Consider the following 20,142-nt stretch of genomic DNA (forward strand, 5'->3'; position numbering starts at 1 on the left):
CCTCAGCTGTGTTGGGCAATGCAATGGGATATTTTTATGTACCGCCGGTGGGTTCCAGGGAGCCACCCATGCTGTAGGTGCACACGGAGTTTTTAATACATCTGTACACTTCTAAAGAACCCGTCTGACTGGGGCATGCAGTGTGGGCCGAAGCCCACCTGTATTACGCACGACATTACTACCTCAGCTGTGTTGGGCAATGCAATGGGATATTTCTATGTACCGCCGGTGGCTTCCTGGCACCCACCCATGCTGTAGGTGCACACGGAGTTTTTACTACATCTGTACACTTATAAAGAACCCCAGTCTGACTGGGGCATGCAGTGTGGGCCGAAGCCCACCTGCATTAAGCACGCCATTACTACCTCAGCTGTGTTGGGCAATGCAATGGGATATTTCTGTGTACCGCCGGTGGGTTCCAGGGAGCCACCCATGCTGTGGGTCGACAGGGACTTCACAATAGGGAGTTGTACCTGCCTGTGTCTATGAATTAAAAAGCCCGGTCTGACTGGGGCATGCAGACACCTTGACAGAATGAATAGTGTGTGGCACATAGGTTCCCCATTGCTATGCCCACGTGTGCAGCTCCTGATGGCGGTGGCACAGGATTCTATTTCTCATTGCTTCTGTACAGCATTGTGGGCTATCGCTCCGCCACTTTTAAAGAGGGTCGCTGCCTAGCCGTGCCAACCTCTGCAGTGTGTGCCTGCGGTCCCTCATCATGGCAGACGCAATTCTAAATAGACATGAGCGTGGTGTGGCATGAGGGCAGCTGAAGGCTGCCCAGGGACACTTTGGTGTGCGCTATGGGGGGGGAGGGGGGGCGGTTGGGCAGCATGTAACCCAGGAGAAGTGGCAGTGGAGTGTCATCCAGGCAGTGATTGTGCTTTGTTGTAGCTAGTGTGGTGCTTAGCAAAGGTATGCCATGCTAATGAGGGCTTTTCAGAAGTAAAAGTTGTTGGGAGGGGGGGGGGGCCCACTCTTGCCGGTATTGTGGCTTAATAGTGGGACCTGTGAACTTGAGATGCAGCCCAACATGTAGCCCCTCGCCTGACCTATCCGTTGCTGTGTCATTCCCATCACTTTGTTGAATTGCCCAGATTTTCACACATGAAAACCTTAGCGAGCATCGGCGAAATACAAAAATGCTCTGGTCGCCCATTGACTTCAATGGGGTTCGTTGTTCGAAACGAACCCTCGAGCATCGCGGGAAGTTCGTTCCGAATAACGAACACCCGAACATTTTGGTGTTCGCTCATCTCTAATGGACACCAATTAAGTTTATAGAAACATTGACTTATTAGGATCTTAGAGGACACTGTGCAGTAGTAGGGGTGTTCTCACATAAGTGCCCATGCACATTAGACTAAAATTAATGAAAATGAATGACTTCGTCTGGTGAATTTCAACAATGAACAATCATTTTAGCCAGCTAATGGTAGATAGTCATAATCTGGAAGGAAGTCGGTCGTGTTTGAAATTTTCATCCAATATCTGTTGGACAACAGAGCTTTTGTGCATAAGGGTTCAGTCAGACGAGCGCTGTTTACACGCTGCTACAGCAGCGTGTAAACCATGCTTCTATAGCAACCAATAGGTTGCCATGGAAGTGCTCACACGAACCCCTTTTAGAAGCAGAGAATCTGCGCTTCTAAAGAAGAATGGACAGAGACTTGCCTGTCAACTCCGTGGTGCGCGCTGTCCTGGGTGCTTACCATAGGCTCCTATGGGACCTGTGGAATCAGTCTGCCCACACCACGGATGTGTGACTGGGCTACTCCTTGGAGCTACAGACAGCCTGGTCACGCAATCTTTTTCCGGATGACAGGAACGTGGTTTACACGTTGCTTAGCAGAATGTAAACCACGCTTGTCTGACCAAGCCCTAAAAGACATTTCTGTGAAAGAATGACCCTCAATAAAGATTTTTCGTTGTCCATCACACAGTGTCATTGAACATGTATGGATGTAGAAGAGAAGATGGAGTGGAGCAAAACTCGTATGGTACGAGTGTCTCAAAATAGGCAAGGGCCATATGGGCTTTTGAATGTGCAAGATATTATGGAAATGCTGCCAACCATATACTGCTCTATCTAAGTGGGCATGGGTGAATGGAGAGACACAACAAAAAACAACTGGTGGTTCGGCGCAACGCTCCAGGAGAAATCAAATGCTTAGAATGATTTGGTTAAAATTTCTCCTTTATTTGATATTTTAAGCAACCAGTATTGGAAAACGCATTTTGGACCCCGGTATTCTTCCCAACAGTTGGGACCTCAAGCTCCTCAAGTCTCTGACAGTATATAATCCAGCTGACCTGATGAAGTGGTTTTGCCCTGAAACACGTTTTCCGATGCAAGTTGCTTATATAATCAAATAAAGGAAAAGTTTTGACCTAATCTTTTTAAGTGTTTGATTGCTCCTGGAGCGTTGCGCCGAGCCACCAGTAGTTTTTTTCTGCTGTGTCTCTGCATTGAATATGTATGGCCAGTTTGAACAACTGTAACTGCCAATATGGATTAAAATGTGTATGGCTGACTCTCCAAAACAATTGTCTACCAGATGATTACTTGTTCAACCATCAACCTACTTCTATCTAATGTGTATGGCCACCCTTATGTATTTATGCTATTTGGATGCTCCTTTCACAATATTTGCTTTCATGCATTGTATTAAGATAGTTATCTTTTTGCTTTACTTACTTACTCTGTACTTCTTCATTTTACAGTTGAGCTAGAGAAAACCAATAAAGTAAAACTAGTATAAAGAAATGACCAGAGAGTTTATTACTTGTGGAGAACATTACTAGCATACCTACATGGTGAGAACAGAGCATCAGAGATGAGATCTTTTCAGTAAACAGCAGTAGATCCATCATGTCCTTCGTATTATCGTCATAGTTTAGAGAACAGAGCATATAATGCTGCAGCCAGATTTAACTTTTTGCCCAATCGCTGCACTAATGTCTCCGCCCTGAGCCAGTCACTGAACTGGTTGCCCGTCCATTATAGAATACTATTCAAACTCCTTGCTCTCATCCATAAAGGTCTCCACAATGCTGTCCCTCCCTATATCTCTTCCCTGATCGCTCGATCGAGCATTGTCCTTAGCGAGTACCTGCCTGCTCAGAAGAAAAGGTTCAGCTGTCAGCGTGGGTGAGCGGTGAGTTGCGGCAGTGAGCAGGGGGGAGGGGGGAGAGATCTCCCCTCCGTTCCTCCCCGCTCTCCCCCGCCGCTCCCTGCCCACCGCCGACACCCGAATTTTTTCTTCCGATGGGGCAGGTACTCGCTAAGGGCAATGCTCGATCGAGTAATTGCCCTTAGCGAGTATGCTCGCTCATCTCTACTGTCTATCACCTTATCTGTGCTCTGCACTTTGCTAATGACCTTAGTCTAAATTTCTCCTTAATCCTAACTTCACACTGTCCTGGGTGGTGGTGCAACGCAAGATTCAGGATACAATGCAGCAGATGGAGTAATCAAAGTTTACAATGTTTATTGATAAACACAGAAATAGTAATGAACAGTAATAGTATAGTAATAATGGTTGCACAATTAAAACATTTTACTTAGCATCACCTGTCACTAACTACGGCTAACTAGATCCTAAGAATTATCCTTTGTGCACAATAGAAAAATAATTCCAGAAGTACAATATTAATAGCACTCAACTATTATCAGCACCATGTTCAGTTATGGAATATATGGCACATTGACACGGCTTTCCCTTAGGAGTTAACACTCCAATACAGTCTCTTAAAAGAGATGCTTCCTGTATTCACATCTAATGTCCCTTTAACACAGTCCATAGCCCAGGTTTGAGCATCAGAAACTTGTACAATGTTAGTGTCCAACCGATCGCTTCATTCCACTGTATGTCTCACACCCCTTACACCATAATGCACTTTACATCTATACATATATACTATAGATACTAGCTTGATTAGCTCATACAGCTGTATGTATGGTACTTTGTTTATATAAAACATGGCTGGACCTTTAAACAGAACAAGCCCTTGTACTTCTTGTGTTACCCCTACTTTCTCATAGATTGTAAGCTCTTGTGAGCAGGATCCTCACTCCTATTAATCAAATTGTTCATTAGTCTAATAATGTCCGATCTTGTGTGTTCATGTTCCTTCTGATTTGTAAAGTGCTGCAGAATATCTTGGTGCTATAGAAATAAAGAATACTATTATATAATGTACTTACTTCAGCATTTTAGCAGATAATTGAGGCTTTTAGGGATGCATCACAGAAGGGGAAATATTAAAAAAAATTAAAAACAATCACAGAAAACGGCCATTACTTACTGAGTGAGGAGTGCATATAGATGCATCCTCTCACCATGCAGGTAGCAAACTACCAAATGGAGGAGCGAATTACACCTGTGCAGAACACCGATGAGACAGCCACTCACACTGCCTCCTGATAATGAGGGGGGTGGATGCTTGGCGTATACTCCCACACATAGTGGATACAGGGTGCCAGACCATTCTGATATATGTAGTTCACCATGCAGACCAGCAACTTATTAATGACGCCATGATAATTCGGCGGGTTGCCCTGCATATCCATTAGTGAACCACATTGTCCCAGGCCTCTCACTAGCAAAAGCCAGACTCCTACTGTACACTGATGATGGGCAATAACCCGGAAACAGCTGTATGTACATGGAGTCTGGCTTTGCTTTTGATTCCCAGTCATTGTAACAAGACTTGTATAAAAAGTCCCACTTTGACTCGAAGGAATGCTGCCTTTCAATAGGTGGCACTGTGGAGGATTTATTCCATCTCCCTTATTTGAACCACATTGGTACTGCCACCCTGGGCTCCCCCTGGAGTCTTAAAGCCACACTGCATGTGAATGATAGATAATAAATGCAAGGCATTGGTTGGATTTTGGCCAAGATACATGAGCCCACTAACCACTTCACGGTTCCTTGCGTTGTAGTAGGTCCCTACACTAATATAAATGCATCACAGAAGGGGAAATATTAAAAAAAAATAAAAAGAATCACAGAAAACGGCCATTACGTGCTGAATGAGGAGTGCATATAGATGCATCCTCTCACCATGCAGGTAGCTGACTACCAAGTGGAGGAGCGAATTACACCTGTGCAGGACACCGATGAGACAGCCACTCACACTGCCTCAGGCTTTTAGGGACGAGATGACATAGGCATCGCCAAGACTATAAAAATCAATTACTATATTAGAGTCCAGCAGTATAGGTATATCTGTAAAGGAGCCTGTCACCTACTACTTGCTACTTATAATACTGATTAACTACTTATGTAACAAAGGGCTCTTTTGTCCCCTACAGTTACCTGGTCTCAGGTGAGATGGTTACCTCTACACCCCCTATAGCTATACCCCGCTAATGTAGAAGCTGCTGTTATCTATCTGCAAGAAAAGCACTATGCAAAATAAAAGGGTTGCAGCCCTCCTGCTGTCCTTGGGGAGCGGATCTAGAGTGCTAACTATAATTTTATTAGGGTTATGTGTTACAGAGTTGACAAACTCCTTCCTCAGGCAACATGTTGACAAAGCAGTCTGTTCAACTCTGTAACACATAGCACTAATTAATTTAATTAACTTTACCATTCTGGATCCACCCCTCAAGGACAGCAGCACCATGCCTCCTTTTTCTTCACATATCCACTATATAGGACATATGGTACTGAGTTGCAAGAAGCTTTATGATAACTGGTGATCAGGGCCTTGTGAGGACAAGTCCCATGTAAGTGAAATGTTGTGCATGTACCTGAAGATGCCAGTAAATGCCCAACTGTCATATTGGGGACGCCATAAAAAGGTGAAAGAGGCAAAGATATGAGACAGACACTCTACGCTAAGTTTGTTGTGACCAACAAAAAGTACAACTACCTGAATAACCTTGTCAAGGAGATAGGAAGCTCTAAGAGGCAGAGGCGTAGCTTCAAGCTCCAAGGCAGGAAAAATTGTGTGGTCATTGGCCACCATGGATGGGTGCAGTTTTGACCTCATGCAGTGCCGGACTATATGTACTTACCCTTAGACCGCTTTCACATGGGCTACAATATCTCGCTACAAAATCATCGCTACAAAACGCCTGTATGTGAAGCTCATGGTTTCCAGTGAGTTCCTTCAGGCTACCAATCATCTCTCATGTGAAAGAACCCATTGGAAACCCAAGGCTTCACATACATGCACTTTGTAGCCATGATTTTGTAGCCAGTATGAAAGAGGCCTTAGGGAAAAATCAACCAACCACAAGTCCACCACGAAAGCTGCATGTCTTATATGCAGATTGATGTGCATTTGCTACAAATTTGCAGCAGATTTTCTCCTTTGCAAATCTACATCAAAATCCACATTTGCGACATGCAGATTTTGCGCTGAATTTGCCCATGGCAGATTATTGCTGCCGTGTGTGAGTTCACCCTTAAAATTTACAATAATACATATAAATTACAATGTATATACAATGTATATTATATGATATACATAAAGGTAAACACTGTCTTTTCAGTCCTATTACATGAGCACTAGCGGCCGCCGCTAGCATTTCCACTGCCTCCATGAATGCCGGGCTGAACCTGGAAGTCCAAGGACAGCTTGGCAATGGCGCTCATGTAATAGCACCCTTACTCTGAAATGTATATTAGCTGCAGGTGTTTGGGACCACAGGGCCCGTTCCATTAAGCCAGTCATGACCCCCTTTTCTCCTTTTGTGGACAGAGGGGTCAACAAGGCCTCATGGTTCTGGCCAGAACATTCCTAGGAAGGGTCATAGACTGAACTGGCCCATCTACTGGGAGAGCACCAGAGAGTATGCGGGTAACTTCCAACTCCAGAGGCGGTGCCATCTATGCAGAATTTGACGCCTTTTACATTTGAAACAGCAGAATAGCCAATTTATGTTGAAGTATCTTTGCCTGTAGCAACTGGACCGCTGGAAACAGGAAGGGGAATGAAGAAAGCGGTTTGTTATAGCAGAGTTTTATACTAGAGTCCATTTGCACCGGAACATCCACAACACTGTTCATGTGGTCAAACTGTCTAGGAACTTCTCGGGGGCCTTGCAGTCTGTAGGACTATTGCAGTTCACAGGCACCGCATTTTAGGAGACGCTCCTGCGCCACTCCCATCTACAGCTCACTGATTCTGAATCTACTTCCTGTAGCTTTCCCACTAATGGTTGGTTGCTTTGGTCTGCCCCAACTTAAAGGTACAGTAAAGGCTCCTTCACACATTGAGCATGTGCACATATTTGCAGAATGAACAATGCTTTTTAGTGCATTGGAGTATTTTACTGTACTTTTCCTGCCTATAAGGTATGATCATTTGCATGTGGAAAAAAAAGATGCACCAATTGAAATGGCTACGTCGTCCAATGTAGACCAGATGTGTTCCATTTGTGCACCTCAATTGACGTCTATGGGGACCTTTGGTGTACAAAATGTACAGAAAAGGGGAGTACGCTGCATTTTCTTTTGCACAACTGAAATACACATGTAAAATACAGAAATGTTAATGAACCCACTGAAATGAATGGGTTCTATATCTGTGTATTGCGCCAATTTTGCATGCGCAAATACACCCGTGTGAAGGAGCCCTAAAGAATTAAAAAAAAAAAAAAATGATATTTAACATAAAACCATAATAACCTTCTCCCCCTTACAGCTGCACACTATACGGTATATGAAGCTACCTTCTGTCCTACGTGTGTGTGTAATATGTGCAAAAAGCCAAATATCGGTTCAAAATGACCTTTCACACGGGACAGAGTGAGCTGCACAATGCTCTACAAGACTTGATAAATTCCACAGCAAAATCCGCTGGCTACCTGTGGATTTTGCTTTGGAATTGAAAAAGGCTTAAAACCTGCCTGCAATTCCGCATCAAAATGCGCAGTTAGACCTGTGGATCTTGGTGTGGAATTCCACAACTGCAGATTTTGTCATAAAGACCTGCACTCATAGGGTTCACCAGTTCATTGTAGATGTTTCTTTCCATAGACGTTTCTGCCAAACAAATGAAACTTACTTTGGAGGAGGGGGATATGATGTCCACAGAACCCCCTCCTATTCCAGATACCTCAAGTGATTTTCCAATCAGCCGGAATACTGTATAAACGTCCTCTTCTTTATTCAGCAATCATAAAATGTAAGGCAACGCGCTTCGGTGCTACATGCACCTTTTTCAAGTCATACAATGGTATATAACATATGTTATATACATATGTCATTTACCTATTTCTCTTGCCACGGCGTTCTCCGCTTGTCCCGATGGTACGGGGGGGGGGGGGGCGGCCCTGCGCGCGTTATTGTAATGTCATCATGCCTAAACGTGCCTCATCAGCTGACCGAGTCAGTCCTATCACCTGATCGAGTCAGCTCGTGTGTGCGTTCCACCTCCACTATACCAAAGGTGAGGCAGCTGGTACCTTAGGGTACTGAGCTGTCCACACCAGGTGAGACTACGCAAAGAACTTTTTACATTTATCTCTGGCGCTTTCTGGTTATAGAATATTATTGCAACTGCAGATTTAGCTGCATCCTGCGGCCTAATTCCGTCCTGTGTTAAAAGTCCCTTTAAAATTTGGGCGTTGCGATATCCCGCAATAGATCTATGCTGTGGGAGTCGCTGCCCGGGAGCAGGAGCCGGCAGATGGATCTCAGCAGTGAGATCCAGCAGTGAGCTATGATTCTCCGCTCTGGGACAGGGGGGCTGCGTTCCCCGCGGCCGGATTATCGCAGTAGGAAACGCAACGTAAAAACGTCCGTGGACAGGCAGCCTTATTTGTCTCATTATTGTGACGTTTTAACTATTTCCTTTTCAGAGCACACAGTTTAGATAGGACACTGTACCAATCCCCAAATGCTGATAAATGAGATAAAAACTGCATTCAACCTGCATCCTAAGGCGGGTCGCGCATGACCAGATTTCAATTGTGGAATCCACGATTGTCACCCATGCGGACGATCCGCTATATTCCACACCCATTGAAATAATAGAACATTCGCATGTCCACTCAGATGAGCGAATAGCAATTGCGATTTCTGCGAGTGGCTTTAAAATCGCAGAATGTTCTATGTTTGTGCAGAAGCCGCACAGATGGCTTCCATTGAAGTCAATGAAAGCTATCCTACCTGCAGCCCATCCGCAATTAACATTGTGGATAGGCCACAGGTACCCATGTCATTGGTGCATGACCAACGGCGATCATCCAAGGCGACGGTACGCAAAGTCGCCGTCTAAGGTCAGAACCGGATTCCGCTGCAGGCTTCCGCATGCGGAATCCAACTTGTTTGTGTGAGACTGGCCTAAGTCAAAAAGTAGGGAGAAGCTAACACAAAAATTAGCACTTGTGAATGGGTTAAAGGCCGCATTGACTATTGGGTGAGAGATCTCTAAATAATGTGCCCTACAGAGTTGGTGCTATTAGGTAGTTGCAACTGTCTTTAGCTGGATTATATGGAATTAAAGGCTTCCATAGGTAAAAGTGGAAATGTGCACAATAAGAGCCTCCAGAAGAGCTGTAGCTATGTATTGTTGGCATGCTTGATGCAACCACTGCTGGGATTTCTGTGTCACTCCCTTTTTGGAGATCGGATTCCTATATTAACTCCTACATTCACAGTGCATGCAATACCTTTCTGCCATCAGCCGTACACTATATCTGCCCTGTATGGAAGAAGGTTTCCTAGATGCCAGGGGTGGCCTGTCGGTAGTGCAATATTTTACCAGCTGTCCTGAATTGTTACATTTTGTTTATATTCCACAGCTGAAATCTCCTCCTGTTTCTTGAGTACTATAATGGAATGTAATGGAAGAGACCCAGGGTCCTCATCCACCCAGATTAGAGGTTTTTGTCTTGAGGTCCCTATATGGATGTGTTAGAGTGAGAGATGGAGTTGAAGTCTGTCTGTGCTCCTTCTTTGGGAAGCTGGTGGGAGGGGAACAGGCCAACAGACTATATAGTCAAACATGTTCCAGATTTCCACTGCACCATCCCGGAGCAGCTAACCCCAGCAAAGCACCGTCAGGGTAAGTGCTACCCAGTCCCTGATGTGCTGAGCCTTGATTACCTCTGCAATGGGTTTGGCTCTATAGTGTAGCTACAAGGCTGACTGCATTACTTCTTTAAACAGTAGTTTTACTTTGTTGCTTTTATAAACTTTTATATGCATTAAAAGTTATGGAATGGCTAAGAAAACGATGTAGCAGAGCTGAGTTTGTCACAAAGTGCTATTAATAATGACTTCACAAACTGATGAGATGGAAACAATTCACCCCAAATGACAATCTCAGCACTGCTACATCTGTCTGCTTAGTCAGTGCATGCATTTTGGAGGTATGGTTAAACTTTGGGAACTCATCTCCAAAGAGAACTGGAATCAGATGCTTAACTATTTGTTGCCTGGAAATGACTGACTGTGCAGCAAAGCAGATGTGTGTTAAGGTGTAACAACTGCTGTAAATAAGGGTTATGTGATATAAGGAGCACAGCTCTAAAAGCTGGTGGTTATGTTCTTGGTTATGGTCTGTTGATTGCTAGAAGAGAGGCCTGGACTTTAGATGAGTCTAACAGGAGGTGTAACTTTTTATTAGCAACATCATAAGTTTAGATGCAGCAGAGCTGAACTTGATTGTGCGGCTACTGTTGTGGATAGTCAAAGTTCTGGTAACGCAACAGGTTTTACCTGCATTCCTCTGCTGATATCTTGATTTATGTGAAACAGCAACTCAACTCATAGGTTTGGTGGTCTATGACTAAATATGGCTTGCGCTTGTAGTAGTTCTCTAAATTCTACAACATTTTTTTTTCTATGCTCCTCCCCTGTTGACTTTTTTTTTCATTTGGCTGGCAGCAAGTCTTGGATGTGAGTTTGAACGAGCAAAACCCCTGACCTGGAATTCTGCTCCCAAAACAGACGTTTGACAGACTATTTCCTAATTAGGAAATGGATGTTTTGCGCAGTCACTTCATTCATGTCGGGCATCTAGGAAAGCAATGCCTGCAGAGTGTCTTACAAGTTCTGCATTCTCATACTTTACTTTAAGCACTCTTTTTTTTTTCTTTTGGATTTTTTTTTTAACATCAAGTGGGAAAACAAGATAGAGTAACAGACGGTTTATAAGGGGTTTTCACATGACTCATTTCTACTGTGAAATACACGCTAACTTGTTGAAGCACTTCAGTATGTTACACATTAATTTTTTTTCTTGTTTCTAAATGTCCACATTGATTTTGTGCCTAAACACACAGGCTTCCTACATATTTCACGCAGATTTATGCATGCCCATTGATGTCAATGGGCTTCTATGGTCTGTAATATGCACCAAGATAGGAGTGCTGTTTGTTTATTTATTTCATGTGATTATACATAGTGTGAAAAGATATATGCTCAAGTGAACTTATTCAGATCAGTGGGTCCTAACTGTTGCATTACGCACGCAAAAGTTGTGCACTTCATGTGCTGCACAACTGTGCTCATGTAAATGAGCCCTTAAAGTGTTAAATTGCAATATAGCCATGTGATATCATTGTAGGGTGTGGTTAGTGCAGGTGATGGGAATTTCCCACAGGGAATTTCTTGCACAGTGTTGTGGGACTATAAAGTAAGTCACACCTTTTCGAGGAAATGTAAGGTTGTTATACTTGCTTTTCCCTGCACTGGAACAGTGGTATTAGCAAAGACCTGATATAGTTATAAAATAAAATGCATTGAGTTACCCCAAAATAAAAATATTAAAGTTTTGGCCTATATTTTACCTAACAGCTTAGAATGATCAAACCAAAAATTCCTTTATAGGCTTCCTCCATATACGGGGTTTTTGGGGCATTTTTCTGTAGCTTGAATTTCATGCACTTACTTGTAAATACTATAAATAAAGATGCCATGGATCAAAAAAAAGTTCAATATGAGGGAATGCTGCAAACGAATGCACTACTTGTTAGATGTAGGGAATTATTAAGCACACTTCATCTGGCAGCAATGTTTTCCGTGAAACCACCCTTTAAATAAAGGGGTAGTCCCAATCTCTGACCTCTATGGCATATCCAGAGAATATGCCATAAATGGCTAATAGGTGTAGGTCCACCTCCAGGAGCCGCACCCATTTCTGTAATTGCCCCTCCCCCCACTCCTGACCTCGCCTCCTCCTGCCTGGATTATGGAAACTGTTGAAGTGACTGTCTTATGATGTTTCCATAGAAGGGAATGGGAGTTGCATAAGCAGGAGGCAGCACAGCAAGCAATACTGTTTCCACCTCTCCGGAGCAGCACTTGCCACAGTTTCTAGAACTCCCATTCATTTCTATGGTAGTTATTGCCTATTTCCATAATCCCAGCCACCGGTGGCTGCATAGAGCACCTTTATATTAGCATCTCAGAAATGTTTGTCTGAGATAAGAATACCCTTTTAACTTTTGAATAAATTAGAATTGTTAGGAGTCTGCTTAGCTGAGAATAAGCCATTCCAGTTCATAGAAATGAATGGGAAGCCCAATTCTGCCCAAATAGTTGATGAGCCTTAGTACCTTTTTAGAAAACAGTCTACAATTGACTTGGTAGAACAAGTGAGGGTTCCAGTTGCTCAACCCAACTTGTATGACTTAGTGTTTGCCGTTTTCAAAGCGTAAATACGTAGTGTATTCATGGACTGAAATGTAACTGCATTTTTCCCTTGCGCAAAAAAACTGTAAGCAGGTCCCATTTGCCTTTATGTGCAAATACGAATGTCGCTTGTGTATTCACCACCTATTGCCTTTTCTCCACACAGGCCTGAATGCCCCAATGCAAATGGCTATTCAATGCTCCATATTACGCATGTGATAAATACACGCATAATATGGAGCATATCTACACCCCTGTGAATGAGGCCTTAAAGGTTTCTGGGACAACACCTTCAACTTAAGCTCATGGCTGATACCTCAGCATTATAGGTCAAAGACTGATAAGTGATATGGGATCTGCTGCATATATTTTTAGTATGTAGATAGTCGGCCATTAATGTCTAGATTTGCTTCCTTAGTATACAATACAATGTCCTGAGATGTTTCTAAATGTATTTATATCCTGTATTTTCCCTCCACAGGTTTCTTGTTTGAGAGTCTTGAGTAAGTTATAACAAAACAAAATGTGCGACGAAGAAGATACTACTGCATTGGTGTGCGACAATGGTTCTGGACTTTGTAAGGCTGGCTTCGCTGGGGATGATGCTCCGAGAGCTGTATTCCCTTCCATCGTGGGTCGCCCCAGGCATCAGGTATAAAGGAATCCTTTAATGATGGCATTCTGTTCCATTCCTCTGCAGAGTATTTAGTATAACCTTATTGCAGTACTCTTACTGCCCACCATCCAATTTCTAATAGCACTTATAAAACGTTGCATATGACTTTTTCCTATAGTATTTGCGATCCTTCTCTACACTTTCATTCTGAATCCCACTATTGATCTTATGACACTAGACTATTAAAAAGTGTACCGTACTCTTCCTAGGATCTCATCTTGACTAGCAGAGCAACAAACAGATGTAGATTGATGTTCATCTATGCACACAAATCATAGCAGTAAGTCAGTTCTACTGGCTGAAGTTGGGTACATTAGATCAGGGTTGCACAACTCCAGTCCTCCAAAGGACCCCAACAAGTCATGTTTTTAGGAGATCATACAGTAACACCACCTGAGGCACTGACAATAATTATAGCACCTGTGCAATACTGAGGAAATCCAGAAAACCTAACCTGTTGGGCTGCCTTGAGGATTGGAGTTGTGTATCACTGCATTAGATGAACTACAAGATATCCCTGGTCATGTTTTAAGGGTTTTTAATTGGTTAGATGGTGACCTACATTGTAGCTACCTGTAAGTGGCACTAGAGACCATTTTCATCCTTCTGAAAGAAAGCTAATCTGCATACTGTTTCCCAGGGAGCTTTGCCTGTAAAGGTTCCCTACACTTATTGGATATACACAAGAATACGTAGTGCCTTCTAAGAGATTATCCAAATTTCTTGCAGTCTATCTACAATGGGTATCATACGAAGAGTTCCATAAACACTAATAGCAGATCATAGTTTTATGCCCCTGGAATAGTGCAAATTTTTGGGACTAGACCACCAATTATTACTACCCTTTTAATGACTCTACTGCATTGTACAAACAGTTTGTCTGATCTGTTCTCCTCCTTACACAGGGTGTGATGGTAGGTATGGGTCAGAAGGACAGCTATGTTGGTGATGAAGCTCAGAGCAAGAGAGGTATCCTCACACTGAAGTACCCTATTGAACATGGCATCATCACAAACTGGGACGACATGGAGAAGGTACCTTTTACCAGCAATGATATCCTATAGTTTAATTACTATGTTTATTATAATAAGCCTATAATGTCTGGGCCTTTATAAATAGTATGTAGACTGCAGGCCTTAGGCAGTGTTGGATGGACAGGTTATTTCTAATACACTTTTATATTCAATGAATCTTTCATTTATTTTAAAGATCTGGCATCACAGTTTCTACAATGAATTGCGTGTGGCCCCAGAGGAACACCCAACCCTTCTCACAGAGGCTCCATTGAATCCCAAAGCTAACCGTGAAAAAATGACCCAGGTAAAATAACGATGTACAGTTTTCAAATATGCATTTTCTAAATCTATCACTGACCAGGTAATATCATATACATCCTCAATTTTCCATCTACAACTTGATTTGTACAATTAGATGAATATCAAAATAAGTACAAAAGTAGAAGCGTAGCTAGGCCATAGGTCACCTGGAGCAAAGATTTAGCCTTATCCCTGAATCTTTATATCATTGCCAAAACACAATGGCTTGTTAACGTGCCAACACCTAGGGTACGTGCCCTGCTGGCCCTCTATGGCTACACTCTGTGAGGACCAGTGACTCTAATAGAGTTGCTGTTGAGTCAGTGTATATGTAACTTATTTTGTAAGTTTAAGGTCCCCTGCACACGGGCGGAAATTCTGCAGCTGGATTTCCCACAGAATTTCCGCCCGTACCCGCTGCCAAAAGGATTGCATTAAAAAAACACAATCCTATGCACACAGCTGCGATTTGTCTGCATGAAAACACACGCGGGTAAAAAAAAACAAATTTAAAAAAAATCGCAGCATGCCACTTCAAAAACGTCAGTAGTGATGGGCCAGCTCTGCAGCCAGCGCATAGCAGAGATGGGATCAGGGGAGCCACCGGTCTCCGCATCCTGCGAGAATTCTCACAGCGGGATCTGATCCGGCCGTCTGCAGGCGGCCTATCTCTATGACTTTAGGGGTCTTCTAGGCATGTTTGGGTTTTCTTGCCAAGTTGTTGTAGGCATAATCTCACAAGATGTGCTCTCTTTGCAGATTATGTTTGAGACCTTCAACGTACCAGCAATGTATGTTGCTATCCAGGCGGTGCTATCCCTATATGCTTCTGGCCGTACAACTGGTAAGTAAAAGCCAGAACTGGAATCAAAGTTAATTCAATTGTAGACAAACTGCTTCTGACAACATCTATGTACCTCTTTTTTTTATCTGGAAGTGTCAGCTGAAGGGTCCAATCTAATCAGTAAAACTATTTTTTTGGGGTATCATTGATTCATGAATAGCTTGAAAGATGTGATGTATTATGAACATGACCATTAAACATATACAGCTTCTCCTAGACATCAGTTGACTAATATGCCCTCTTTCTAGGTATCGTACTTGACTCTGGTGATGGTGTCACCCACAATGTACCAATTTATGAAGGTTATGCCCTCCCTCATGCCATAATGCGTCTTGATCTGGCTGGTCGTGACCTAACAGACTACCTCATGAAGATCTTGACAGAACGCGGTTATTCTTTTGTAACTACTGGTAAGACTAACCTTTCATGACTGACCATTTGCAATTGGGAATTGAAACAAGAGAATAATCATTGCTTCTTCTGTGTATAGCTGAGCGTGAAATTGTTCGTGACATCAAGGAGAAATTGTGCTACGTGGCTCTTGACTTTGAAAATGAAATGGCCACTGCTGCCTCTTCTTCCTCCCTTGAAAAAAGTTATGAACTTCCGGACGGTCAGGTCATCACCATTGGCAATGAGAGGTTCCGCTGCCCTGAAACTCTCTTCCAGCCCTCTTTCATTGGTGAGCTCAAAGGATGTGTCTTCATTATGTAATGAGGAATTTGTGACTAGTGACAAGGGACAAATGACCCCCCCTACAGTTAGTATTCCTCAAAAAAAAACAAAAACCTTTCAAGAACCATCAAACTACCGCTGCATTAAGGTTTCAGAAGACATTTGTTTATCTACAGTTCAACATATTTAAGATGTATGAACATATCAGATGTCCTGGAAACTTTCCATTCCTGTGTTGCCAATGGACATAACTGGGGTTTAGCCAACAGTTCTTTCCCCAACTCTCCCATATAATGAATACTTTGATTGTGAGCACATATCTCCCTGTAGAACGGTGGAGAAACTTGCAGTCACACCTGTAGGGGTAGTCTAATACCTGGGACCTAAAGGATCGGACATCAAAATGCAACTTGCTCAATACAACAGGGTGAGTCAACACATGTGACCCAGACATTCAATGTAACTCATACCACATGTTATTGTTGACTGTGTTGCAAAACTCTCTCAAAAGGTCAAGAAGATGGGGATGCGTAATTTGCATTGGATGTGACCATTGAGTGTCTTGGTCATGTGACATGTTGACCACACATTCCTGCCAACAGTATTGCATTGCTCGTGGACCTACAAAACACAGCTGCATGGAGACTTTTGACTTGCCTTGTACTTTCCCTGACATTTCCCAACACATAGTATAGCCCTGCTAAAACTGGTGGGTTTGGAAAACAATTGTCTAATATGTAGGAGGCCTTCAAGGGGTTCCCTGGTAACTAGACCACATCCATTCAATAGCGCTCACTGTAATGAAAGAACAAACTGAGCAGTACTTGGTCTCCTCCACCGCCTGGATCCATCGCTGTGGTCCCAGTGTCTCTTGTGATGACACCATAAGTCAGGTGACCGCTGCAGCATCACCGCTCATTCTCCGGGCAGCAGCACTCACATCCTTGGCGCCAGGACAGCCTACAGATGACCATACAGTGGTCACCTGACTTCCGGTGACATCAGCTGTCACAACAGACATCGGGAGAACTGTAAGGCTGCAGTGCTAGATCCTGGTGGCTGAGAGGTAAGTACTGCTCAGTCTTACTACAGTGAGCATTATTTAAGGGATTTGTGGTAACAAGACAACCCCTTTAAAACTAAGACACTGGTTAAATGACTAGTATAAACAAAATGTGTAATATCCTGATAGTCGCACATCTGCAAATTCTCATACTTCTCATTTTATTACGGGGTTTTCAAAGTGTTAGGGCCACTTATATCTTGGTGATGTCATATGCTAACCTGTAAAACCTCTGTAATCCACAGGAATGGAATCTGCTGGTATCCATGAAACCACTTACAACAGCATCATGAAATGTGACATTGATATCAGGAAGGATCTGTATGCCAACAATGTACTTTCAGGAGGTACCACCATGTACCCTGGCATTGCCGACAGAATGCAAAAAGAAATCACTGCTTTGGCTCCCAGCACAATGAAAATCAAGGTAAAAGTTGCACATTACTGAACTTCTATAGTATTTGGCCACAGATGGCAAACTCCAAGCTAGATACCCTATATAGATATATGACACTAAGTAACGGCTTTATATAAACTGTGTAAATGTATAACCCACCACATGGTCATCTATAGACTATGAAGCAATGTGGAGGAGTCAATCTTTGTTGCAAGAGCCTTTTGCTTTTAAAGGGGCATTTTCTATCAAAGACCACTGGACCGCACCCTGATTTCCTCTTCTGAATGGAGAGGCATTATGCATGTGTGACCCAGCTTCATTCATGGTCTATGGAGATGCCATAGCGCACTGTTCTCCCTTAGAAGTGAATGGCTCGGTGGTCATTCATGCTCAATTCACAAGTATTGTTTAGGGTGTGCCATTCTAATGATCACTGCGGGTTCTAGCAATCTATCACCTATCCTGTGGATAAGTGCTAAATGTCTTTAGTCTAGAAAGCTCCTTTAATAAAAGTACCTATGAGCGGTTATGAACATGAAATTATAATATGGAAACAATCCTAATCTAATCACCTGGATGATGGACACTACTGTCTAATGCCGTGGCATCTCTATAGAGTGCAGTCATACCCAGGTCCTGAAACCTTAAAGGAGATGTCCCGCGCCGAAACGGGTTTTTTTTTTTTTAAACCCCCCCCCCCGTTCGGCGCGAGACAACCCCGATGCAGGGGTTAAAAAAACCACCCGCACAGCGCTTACCTGAATCCCGGCGCTCCGGTGACTTCTCTACTCACCGCTGAAGATGGCCTCTTCCTCCGTGGACCGCAGCTCTTCTGTGCGGTCCACTGCCGATTCCAGCCTCCTGATTGGCTGGAATCGGCACGTGACGGGGCGGAGCTACACGGAGCTACACGGAGCCCCATAGAGAACAGCAGAAGACCCGGACTGCGCAAGCGCGGCTAATTTGGCCATCGGAGGCCAAAAATTAGTCGGCACCATGGAGACCAGGACGCTAGCAACGGAGCAGGTAAGTAAAAAACTTTTTATAACTTCTGTATGGCTCATAATTAATGCACAATGTATATTACAAAGTGCATTATTATGGCCATACAGAAGTGTATAACCCCACTTGCTGCCTCGGGACATCTCCTTTAAGGGGTCATTAAGGTTCTGAACAATATAAAACTGTGCTATAAATAAAGCCGTATAGTAACATAGTATGTAAGTTTGAAAAGACATGTCCATCTAGCTCAGCCTATTATCCTGCAATGTTGATCCAGAGGAAGGCCAAAAAAACCAATGTGGTATAAGCCAACTTTCCTCATTTTAGGAAACTCCCTCAAGAAATGCCTCTATTCTTGGGTCTGGATTTTATTAAAATTTTTTTTACACTACTGAAATTCATGAAAACTGACAACCTTGAGTTACTGACATTGTTCTATTGTCTCCAGATCATAGCTCCTCCAGAACGCAAGTACTCTGTCTGGATTGGTGGATCCATCCTGGCTTCCCTGTCTACCTTCCAGCAGATGTGGATCAGCAAACCAGAATACGATGAAGCTGGACCCTCCATTGTGCACCGCAAATGCTTTTAAATGTTCTTTTCCTTTTTATACTGTCTTCAATTCAAAGATATATCTTCAAGTGTACTCCAAGTACATGGCCACCATTTCATTCCAAAATACGTCTTAGGCAAAAATTCGATAAAGTATTTTTTTTTGTTTATGAATAAAGCTTAATCTATTCTATAAATTCCTTGAGTGGCTTATATTACAGATGTGCGTATACTGTAAGGGTATAAATGCAGTCAGAGGGACACCTACTGGATCATCTACAAATTACAAACTGCCAAAGTATGAATGTGGAGTGATCAACGTAGTGCAGTTTTGATTTGGTTGCCCATTAAACACTGCCTAGACATTGTCCGTAGCTGAGGGCTGGAGACTCAAACGCTGAGATAAGATCTGATATTCTAAACCTAGAGGTTTTAGTAACCCAGCTGCTGCAGAACCTCTTAGAGTTGGGAGGGGGGTGGATGGGACATCTGTTTCTAAACTGTAAACACTGAATTTCTGTAGCAATTCAGCTAGTGTAAACTATACAGCATTTCTGCTATATAATATGTCCTCATGCTTCCAGAGTTTTGCAAGGGGGAGATTATCACTTAAGAGGGGGTGAATTATTACTTTATGGGGCTGCACAGAGGGTTTACTGAGAGGATTTGCTGAGGTTCATTTGGGAGTACCGTAGCAGGAGGACAGGAAAAGTGTGCAGAGACTATTCATGACTGCAGGACTTCATGGTGGTCTGGGCTGAGAGAGAAGAAAAATGAAAACTGACGACTCTTGAGAGAATGCCACATGTGATCAGTGGAGGTAGCTGTACTGTAATCACTATCAGTGTGTAGCGCGGGTATCTGACTGCATCATTTATAGGTATACTAGGGCTGAGCTGCTGGATTATAAAAGTTGTCTTTATGGGGGGTGGAATTTTATATTATAAAAACTTGGGTGAGGGGGTTAGTGCAATCGATCTAGGTGAAGGATAAAATTAAATGCGTTCAGCCA

General features: G+C 43.1%; 1 protein-coding gene across 1 annotated transcript; it reads left to right on the forward strand.

Annotated features, from left to right (window-relative positions):
• Positions 1-9,912: 9,912 nt before the first annotated feature.
• On the forward strand, positions 9,913-19,327 carry LOC136626033 (actin, aortic smooth muscle). The gene is made up of 9 exons (XM_066600739.1): positions 9,913-10,032; positions 13,087-13,257; positions 14,187-14,315; positions 14,491-14,601; positions 15,357-15,441; positions 15,690-15,851; positions 15,932-16,123; positions 17,425-17,606; positions 19,027-19,327. Exons 2-9 carry the CDS (start codon positions 13,129-13,131, stop codon positions 19,168-19,170), a joined length of 1,134 nt encoding a protein of 377 aa, XP_066456836.1. The 5' UTR covers positions 9,913-10,032; positions 13,087-13,128; the 3' UTR covers positions 19,171-19,327.
• The last annotated feature ends 815 nt before the right edge of the window (positions 19,328-20,142 follow it).

The sequence above is a fragment of the Eleutherodactylus coqui genome, chromosome 4 (assembly GCF_035609145.1).
Source record: "Eleutherodactylus coqui strain aEleCoq1 chromosome 4, aEleCoq1.hap1, whole genome shotgun sequence".
NCBI classification, from domain to species: Eukaryota; Metazoa; Chordata; class Amphibia; order Anura; family Eleutherodactylidae; genus Eleutherodactylus; species Eleutherodactylus coqui.

Excerpts from the sequence above, each read along its gene's own strand:
- LOC136626033 (XM_066600739.1), top strand. The coding sequence starts at position 13,129 with ATGTGCGACGAAGAAGATACTACTGCATTGGTGTGCGACAATGGTTCT. Across the intron at positions 14,602-15,356 it reads ACCGTGAAAAAATGACCCAG|ATTATGTTTGAGACCTTCAA; the intron begins GTAAAATAACGA and ends CTCTCTTTGCAG. Across the intron at positions 15,442-15,689 it reads TGCTTCTGGCCGTACAACTG|GTATCGTACTTGACTCTGGT; the intron begins GTAAGTAAAAGC and ends CCCTCTTTCTAG.